At 28.3% G+C, this 10,289-nt stretch overlaps 1 protein-coding gene and 1 non-coding gene across 2 annotated transcripts; one reads left to right on the top strand and one right to left on the bottom strand.

Moving 5' to 3' along the window:
* Positions 1-1,199, top strand: LOC107067919 (uncharacterized). Its single transcript, XM_015323846.2, has 2 exons — positions 1-265; positions 406-1,199. The coding sequence occupies exons 1-2, from the start codon at positions 1-3 to the stop codon at positions 1,197-1,199; spliced, it is 1,059 nt and encodes a 352-aa protein (XP_015179332.2).
* An 8,810-nt stretch (positions 1,200-10,009) lies between these two features.
* Positions 10,010-10,081, bottom strand: TRNAP-UGG (transfer RNA proline (anticodon UGG)). Its single transcript has one exon. It is a non-coding gene; the product is annotated as a tRNA-Pro (tRNA).
* Positions 10,082-10,289: the final 208 nt, after the last annotated feature.

Raw genomic sequence — 10,289 nt, 5'->3', positions numbered from 1 at the left:
ATGTCTCGAAGTTTTTTAATGGATTCTATAATTGGCAACAATTCACCACCGTCCTATCCTTTGCCATATTACGGAAATCAGTTGCCAAATTATATGTTCAATTTCTTCAACCTGGGATTAGGTTATCAACCAATCAGACCAGTTCCTAGAACACCAGTAATACCAGTACCAACAGTACCTATCAGTCCGTCGGCAAACGTGACTCTAGGAATTCCTGGACAAAGCCCACCTTCACCTATAAACGTTTCAACCAGTAGACTCTCAGGTAGGTTGTTACACTAAGCTTATCAACTAGGCTAAACGCCTGTACACCTGGAGACAAACGTAATCATAGTAAATCCAAGATCAAAGCGTTACAATAAAGCTAAACTAATCCACGTTTCTCTGTTACCTATGTCATTACAGATGTCTCGGCGTCTAATGAGTCACCATCTCGTAATAGTACACCAACACCACCACCAAAATCACCTAATTCCATTGGCAATAGTTCGAAACGTATACGAACTGCATTCACAAGTACACAATTGTTGGAACTTGAACGTGAATTTGCATCTAATATGTATCTATCACGTTTACGTCGTATAGAAATTGCTACGAATTTGAGATTATCTGAGAAACAAGTTAAAATTTGGTTTCAAAATCGTCGGGTTAAATATAAGAAAGAAGATTTACCGTCGGGACAAACTCAAAAGTGTTGCTGTTTACGTACGTGTGGTAGAAAGAAGGATGATTGTACGGATAACTCGATAACGCGACGGTGCGATCAAGAAGATGAACATGGAAGGTCCTTTGAAAACGCTATAACTACTACTACAAATACACAAATACGTGAGGATTCTAGTGGCTCGAATGAAATCCATGTTCTTCCCAGTGAACATGAATCACCTGTTCGTAAGATCGAACCTTTTGAGATATCTTTGCCTTCGAGACAAACGGAAGATACCATATTTTCTCGTGAACCCGATGAAAGATTGAATTTTCGTAAAATCAAAATGATGGAGGAAATGAACGAGCATCGTGCTATCGTTGGCTGCAAAAGAAATACCGAGGATGAATATGACAGGACGGATAAGAGGAGAAAAATGGACCTTCCACTGAACATGCATCAGACTACTGAACACAGGGACTCCATTCCTAGACCGGTCTTTGACAGCTTGTCTCGAAACAAACATACAGTCGACAGAATCGTTAATTCTTAAAAAATAAATCTACACTTTTTCTGTTTCCTACGTGTTTTCTGAACTTTCAAAATGTTTACAATACATTTTTCGTAAAAAAAGAAAACAAAGAGAACGTATTTTGTTATTTGTTGTTGTTGTAAATATTGAACGGTATAGAAGCGTCTTTTTATATTCACAGTCACGTTCTGTAAAATCGAAGATTCGTAGATTGATTTCTATCAGATTTTTCGTACGAATAATTTTAACAACATATGAATAAATTAAATTATTTTTTATTTCTAATAATAAGAGCGGATAAATATTTATATGTATATAGATTAATGTATAATTTATATATTTATTTTTCGGTAATAAAAATAGGAAGAAAATTATTTAAGAAATAAAGAATTAATTTTCTTTTGTATAAAAAAAATTGCTACAGAAAAAAATGTGAAACTAGCAAATAGACATATCGTCATCGTAAATTATGCTTTGTACAAATTGTAAATATATATACATATATATTTATATTGTATTTTTGTACAAATAAGAGTAATCACATATTTTGTCGAAAATGAACGAATTTTAGATGAAATAAAACCCGCATCTATTTTACAATTCACTCAATTTCTCTTTCTCTCTCATTTTCCAAAGATTTAAATCTCTTATATCTCTCTGAAAACATATATATTTTAATGAACATGATAATTATCCCAAGTAAAAAAAAAAAAAAAAAAAAGGAAGTTATAAGTTTGTAAAAGGGATGATAAAATGTTGAAAAAGGAACTTGTCTATTGACGAAATAACGTCGAGAAGTCGAAAGTTGATTAAGAAGATTTCTAAAAGCCCTTTTCGTCGGACGAGAAAGAAGGATTATGGAGGATCAGAGTGTGCTAGGTAAGCTTCCCACGTCGTAATAGAAATGAAATGAAAACAGATCTAGAAAATTAAAGACTCTACTAACATCAACATCGAATATTTATCATCGTTTAAAGTACATTATGAAAATCATTTTAAATTATTTCTTAATCGTTTGAACACACTACTAACAAAAATTACTAGAAAAGAATCTCATCCCTCTCCTTTACTACAACAACAACAACAACAAAAAAGAAAAATATTTTCCAAACGAGAGGATACGAAAAGAAATCAAAATCAAACTTATCTTCTTGGTTAAATTTATTGCATTTTTGTATTTTATTGCAAGGGTAGAACAGGGAGTGTTGGGTGTATAAAACTTGAAAAGAAAATTTGTCAAGAGATTCTTCTTCCTAACACCACTTAAGATTGCTTTTTCTGTTTTTTCTTTTTTGATTTTCTTTTTCTTTTTTTTTTACAAAAATTTAAGGTCAAACGTTCACCCTCACAACCATCACCATCATCGTTTAATGGTGTTAAAGAGGCAAAAATGCGACAATGGCAAATGCACAACTATTGGGCCTCTGGTATCCGCACCTTTTAACAATAGGACACTTGCATCGTCTTTTGTATGCACAGCGGGAGATTGGACGTTTATAAAAGCAGCTACCGAGCTTACCTTCCCTCTTTTTTTTTTTCCCATCTTTCTTTTTCTCTTTCTTGCTTCTTCTATTTTTCTTTTTCGTCCCGCGTGCCATCGGGCCGAGAACGACGCGGTACGTTTTAAGACCACCATTTTCATTCATTCAACAAAATCTCTTTTCTAACCAAAGTTATTTCGAGCAGTCTACTTCTCTCGGTTTGTTCGTTCGTTCACTCGTTCATTTATTTATTTCTTTTGAGAGGGATTGGGGGTGGAGGATCTATTTGATCGTGTCAAATCGTCGAAAAGTTCAAATTGACAATAGTAATAAAAAAAAAAAAAAAAAAACGAAAAAAAGAAGATCGCTTTTCTTAACTTTCGTGTTCACGTATGGGGGATGAGAACTTATATGATAAAAGATTGAGGGATAGTTTGGAATGTTTAAAAAGGAATGAATAGTCAAGATGAACATCATTAATATTAAATTTAATACCATTTATGTACACCTATTTATAGTATTTTAAGTTAGATTTCATTATATGTACAATTAAATTATTATTATTATTTATTGTATTATTTTTATTTTTATTTTTTATTTTAATTTAACTTTTTTTCATTGGTTTAATTGGTTTTTTTGATAGCACAAAATTTCATCGATTAAAATAAAATAATTTTATATTATATATATATATAATATGAAAGCTTATCTTTTATATATTTTATATATTTTATACATAATAATTATCCCTTTCCATATTAAATATAAAAAATATATAAAATTATTATTTTTATATATAATATAAAATTATATTAAATATATATAATATATTATATTAATAAATATTAATATTATATTATATAAAATTATATAAAATATTTTATATATATATAAAAATTATTTTTTTGATTATATATAATATTATATTATATTATATTTTTCCAGTTTAATATATAACGAATAGAAAGAGACAGATAAGGAAAAAAGAAATTAATTAGAAAGTGACAGAGAGAATATAATAATAAGATAATAGTATAAGGTAAAGGTAATATCTCATGTATCTTTCACTTTATATTCATCTTCATCCTATCTAAAACGAAAGACGAAAGACTACACGACGAGATTTCGATCCAGAACGCGACAGGCACGCAAAGTTGCGGAAAATTGAATTTCGCACTACCCATGTTAAAAAAGTTCGAGAAAAAGAAAATCAAAATAAACAAAAAGGAACAACTTCGAGGAAGGGATGGAAGGATCTAACTAGGGAACGAATTTAATTCATTTTTTGTTTTTTTTTTGGTCTCGTGATTTATGATACCCAACTTTCTATGATAAAGTACAGAAAATATTAGATGGACTTTATAAAAAAAAAAAAATTATTTATCAGGTAGACAAATTACGGTAATAATAATTCGATGATTAAAACAATATTATTTCAATTATTGCGTGTTCATTCGTTTATAATTTTTAATCGATATTACAATATAAAAAGTTATTTTTTTATTAACAATGATTTGATAATCGTTAAAAGGTAAATGAAAATAAAAAAATAAAAAGAAATGTGAAAAATACGAGAAATAAATTAAAAACCAATTATATTGACCAATAAATATTATTCGTTTAATATTAAATAATTTATATGAATAGAAAATATTATTATGTATATAACTTGTGGATTATTCGATGAAATACAGTATCGGTTCTTTGCTCAACGAACCGGAATATAATTGGTATCGATAATTTGTTCATTATGCGTACACGATTATGATCCGAGTACTGAATTGAGATATACACCATCAGTTTATGTATAGGTTAAACAAAGGAGGTATATGTACGCTTCGTTAGCGCGTGCTATGAAACGTTGAATCATACGGAAATGATATAGAAACAAGTCAATGAATTTCAATGATAAGATAAATTTGTTACTCTCGATCAGTTCAAATTCATTAAACTACACACCATTACGCGTATATTTAGTTAGGAAAATTCATATTAATCTTATCCAAAATGAACCATAATTTTATTTCATATATACATTATAATTTCAATTATTATTCAAATAATTAATGTATTATTAAAACTATCCTTTTTCTTTTATTTAGTTAGAAAAATGAATATTAATTAATCTTATCCAAAATGAACCATAATTTTACTTCATATATACATTATAATTTCAATTGTTATTCAAATAATTAATGTATTATTAGAAATAGCCTTTTTTTTTATTTACTTAAGAAAATTAATATTAATCTTATAATTTCAATTATTATTCAAATAATAAATGTATTATTAAAACTAACGATACTTACGTATTAACGGCACCGTACCAAGATTCCGCTAATGCACCAATCTACACCTTAAATTGTTGCAACAAATCATAAAATACAAAACTTTATTTAAAATCAAAAAACTTTCCAAATTCAAAACATTTTATTTATAAAAAGTAGTCACAATCGGATTTCGGTGGAAAATGGGACGATATAGAATTTAACATAGATTCAAAACAGTCTCTATTTTCTTTCACCTGATGCTGTCGCCATAACCCTGACGAAACTCTGACGCAACCCTGACGAAATTCTGACGTAACCCTGACGCAACCCTAACGGTTGCTGTATGCAAACAACAAGGTTGTTGTGTGCGAACAACAAGGTTGCTGGGTGCGAACAACAAGATTGCTCTTTATTGGCGCATTAGCAGAATTTTTGCTGCGGTGTCATGGCGTTAATACGTAAGTACCAAACTAGCCTTTTTTTTTATTTAGTTAGGAAAATGAATATTAATTAATCTTACCCAAAATGAACCATAATTTTACTTCATATATACATTATAATTTCAATTATTATTCAAATAAATAATGTATTATTAAAACTATCCTTTTTTTTTATTTAGTTACGAAAATGAATATTAATTAATCTTACCCAAAATGAACCATAATTTTACTTCATATATACATTATAATTTCAAGTATTATTCAAATAATTAATGTATTATTAAAACCATCTTTTTTTTTATTTAGTTAGGAAAATGAATATTAATTAATCTTACCCAAAATGAACCATAATTTTACTTCATATATACATTATAATTTCAATTATTATTCAAATAAATAATGTATTATTAAAACTATCCTTTTTTTTTATTTAGTTACGAAAATGAATATTAATTAATCTTATCCAAAATGAACCATAATTTTACTTCATATATACATCATAATTTCAAGTATTATTCAAATAATTAATGCATTATTAAAACTTCCTTTTTTTTTTATCACTTTGTTATCGGTTACCTTTTATGCGGTACTTAATCATTTTAATAATTTTCTTTTTCTTTTTTCCTACCCGTCCATTATTTTTGTCCGCATACAGAGGATTTAAACTATTCTCTCTTTTTCTTTTTCTTTCATTCCTTTCGTTGGTTGTGGTACTTCTCTTTTTTTTTCTACAATCTCGAGAGAAAATGAACAGAAGCGGCAAGCAAGCAAGCAAGCAAGCAAGAGGGGTGGTTGTGTGGTTGTGTGTGTGAGTTCCGATCAATAAAAGAAATTTTCATCGGATATTTAAAGCCGATAATTAAAGTCTCTCTCTCTCTCTCTCTCTCTTTTTCATTCGTCCATTTTTCTTTTTTATTTATTTATTTATTTTTTATTGTTTGTTATCCTGGACTTATATTAGAAATGTTTTAATTAAAAATTAAAAGAGAAAGAGAGAGAGAGAGAGAGAGAGAGAGAGAGAGAGATAAATAAACCCTAGAAAGGAATAGAATAAAAAAAAAGAAAAAAAAACAAACTGTAACTTGTTAAAACATTTGAAGTATTCGAAGAAAAAACAGTTACTCGTTTCCACTCGACTAAAGTTTCACCAATGGGAAACACATAATATAAAAAGCCCATAACAAAAGAGAAAACATACCATTGTGGTTTACGAAGAGCTGTTGTGTCAGTGGCATTTTATTGTCGCGTTAGTTCTTTTTCTATCCAAAGTGGCTTTAATTTCAAGACTTTAAACCACCTCTCTCTCTTTCTCTCTTTCTCTCTCTCTTTCTTTGTGATACTCGAAGAAACTTGTATTGTAGTAACCAATGTGTCAACGGTTGCTTTTATTTTCAAAAACCCACCCCGACAAATTGAATTAAACACAAAAGAGAAAAATGCACGGCTAAAGAATAGAAAATAAAAAAAATTAAGTTGCAAGACAGGAGCGAATGATGAACAGAAAAAAATGAACGAAGAAGTATAAACCAAATGAAAGAGAAGAAGCAAAAGATGATAGGGGTTTTTGGATAGTGGGGTGAGTTTTTCAGAGGGATGAAAGTAAAACGAGAGAGAGAGAGAGAGAGAGAGCTGTCAAAAATCATAAACCTCTATGAGGAATCTTGAAGAAACTTTTCTCTGTATTTGTTAATTCATTTCATTTTATGCACACTGAAGTGCTGCTCGATCAAAAATTGACAAAAAAAAAACCAACCGACGACAGCGTCCAAGAAAAAGAGTGAGTGAGTGAGTGAGTGCCCTATTGGCAAAAGAGAAAAGAAAGGGAAAGGGAAAGGGAAAAAGGGGCAAGGGACTAGTAGTAGTAGTGGTGACAAATATCGGAGTACAAGGAAGAACAGGACAGAATGAAGGACTTTGCGGTAACGCAAAAGCCACTTGAAAACCTCTGAATCGTATTTTTCTTCTCTCTCTCTCTCTCTCTCTCTCTCTCTCTCTCTCTCTCTCTTTAACACTTATTTTGAAGCAATGGCGGGCAAACTGTCATCGTTCATTCCGTAGTCCACCATTGTGAGACCGTTTTTCTCTCGTAAACTCGTCGTAGGTTCAGAAAAATCACTGGGTTTTCTTTTTTTTTTTTTCCAACATTGCCGGTCTTCTTTCATCTTTTTTTTTTTTTTTTTTAATATAAATTTTTTTTTCTATCCCTTTGTTGGCAGATATTTTTGTTGCTTTTTATTTTTTTTATTTTTTTTTGCAATCTCTATATATATATATTTTATTTATATTCCCTTTTGATGTATTCTCAATTTTTCTCACGTTTTCATTTTCCTTTTCTGTTTTTTTTTTTTTTTTTTTTTTTTTTTATTTCAGTCCCATTCGTGCTCTCGTGTTTTTCGTCTTTTTTTTCGGATTTTGTTCTAATTCCATTAGAACCAAATATTTTTTTCTCTCTCTATTTCGATTATTTTCGTTCTGGTTATTCTCCTGCGTATTTTTCGTTCTCTCTTCTTTTTGTTATTTTCATTCACTTTCTAGTCGAGAAAAGAAAAATGGTAAATTTTTCAATGAGTTTCATATTCGATGACGCGTAAGTAATGTCAATGTACCGCCCACGAAAAAGGTTTTAAATGGAAACCTTCCCTTTCTCCTATTCCCAACCACCCTACCATTATTTTTTTACCTTCCAAAGAATCATTGAAAAATATCTCACCTTTGGACAAATTGTAGAACCTTTGAAAGGAATGTAATAGATCGTATTAGGCTTCCGAATGTGTCCTTTTTTCAGTCATACTCATACACTTATATTTTATACACACACACATATACATGTGTGAGAGGATAAAAAGGGAATGAAATGATCGATAAGTTCATTGAAACGATTCCTTTGGGAAAATCTTCTTAATTAGGTGATCGTTTTAATTAAATAGATCAAAGGATCTTTCTTATCTGTCTTAACTGGCAAGTGCTGATTAAGGATTGCATTTCCTATTGAAGCAAATAATAAAAAAAAGAAATTCTTTTCTTGAACAAATTGTTCTTTAAACGTAACGTCTTCGTTTATTTAATTATCGGAAAATTTCTATTCTTTTAATCGATGCTAATGTTGGAATTGTTGAACAAGGTTTTTATTATCATTGTAATATAAAATTCAATGAAAAGATATTAAGGTTTTTATAGGGGTTTTTTTGTTGTTTTAATAATATAACTATAATATCTTATGGTGTCATCTGTTGTTACATACATATTTCAAGTTGATACTGAAATAATGTATTCACATAATTTTACCATCAATTTTATACAAATTTTTGTAAATGTCATCTTTTTCATAACTTTATATGTAATTTTAAAGAATTATTTTAATATATTTTTTTATATATAATTTTTATTATATTTTAATATATATTTAATATATTATATTATATTTATTTTATATTATAATAATTAATTTTATATATCCACATATTACATTATATATATATTTTTTATTATATTTTATTACATATTATATATACATATAATATATATAATATTAATAGTATATTACTAATACATTATAATATATTATATTATATATATGTTATATTATAATAATTAATTTTATATATATATATATATATATATTATATTATATTGTATATATTTTAATATTTAATATAAATTATATATAAAAATTATTACTATTATTTATAAAACCATATTTTTTTTGTAAGTAATCCGAAAAATTTACTTTTTTAAATTTCTAGTTTTCTAATACATACTAAAATTATCATCACAAATATATATACGTAATTTATAAATGAAACTTTGACGAGCTCGTAAAAATAAATGTGTCAAAATAAAAAGAATCGTTTAAAATATTGAAAGGTGAAAGACGAAATGTAAAGGATAACGGTTCTTAAAACGAAATATTCATGATGGGTTTCTATTGAGAAACAACCTTTCTCAATTCGAGGGAAAAAGCAATAAGTTTGAGTTTCACTTCGTCATTATTCGATCATTACTCGGGAGCAGGTGAGAGTGAACTCACCTACGCGCGCGTGTACGGTGTTTGACCTTCGCGTTAAACCGTAAAATAAACAGACACGTTAAATGCACCTGTGTTTCAAGCGTGTCCAGTCGATTCTAACATACGCCTTTCAGGAAATTACCTATCGAAGACGAATTAGATTCAACGGTAAAAGTTTAACCGAGCGTGTGATGATCAAACGTCGATTGATGTTTCACTGCTTTCATCACATCTGCTTGCACGAATGAAATTTGATCTTACCAATTATTTTCAAGGAAATTCATTAAAACATATTCATGAAACGTGTTATCCAATAAATTTTATATGTAATTTATCATTTAATTAAATGTCATGCATTATTATTTATTCTTTTTCTTTCAATTCGAATTAATTACTATTTTTTTTAATTTTTTTTTTATTACATATGTTTGTTTAAAACCGAAAAATAAAATATTTTGTTTTATATTCAATTATATATATATATATATAATATTAAACTATATTCTTATAAAATAATTATATAATTGTTATTTATTTTAATAATAAATAATGCACTTATGATAATTTCTTTATGACAATTATGGTTGTTAGATAGAATAAAAAAAAGTAAAATGAAGAAAGAAGAAAAAAAATTGGGCTCAGCCGGGATTTGAACCCGGGACCTCTCGCACCCAAAGCGAGAATCATACCCCTAGACCACTGAGCCGCTCTTGAAAGAAGTGCCTCGTTAATTGACTCAAAAGAAGAAAACTTATTTTTTTTATATTATTTAAGAATAATTATATTAAATTTTGTTAACAATCAAGAATATATATATATATATAAATTGCTGTCAATTGTATTCGTAGTTAATTTTAGTGTTTCTACTAAATTAAAAGAATAAGTGCGATCACTATAATTAGGTCAAAGTATTA

Source organism: Polistes dominula, unplaced genomic scaffold (assembly GCF_049000335.1).
Source record: "Polistes dominula isolate Pdom_NZ unplaced genomic scaffold, Pdom_raw_medaka contig_17, whole genome shotgun sequence".
Taxonomy (NCBI): domain Eukaryota; kingdom Metazoa; phylum Arthropoda; class Insecta; order Hymenoptera; family Vespidae; genus Polistes; species Polistes dominula.
This window is presented reverse-complemented; position numbering and strand designations above follow the sequence as displayed.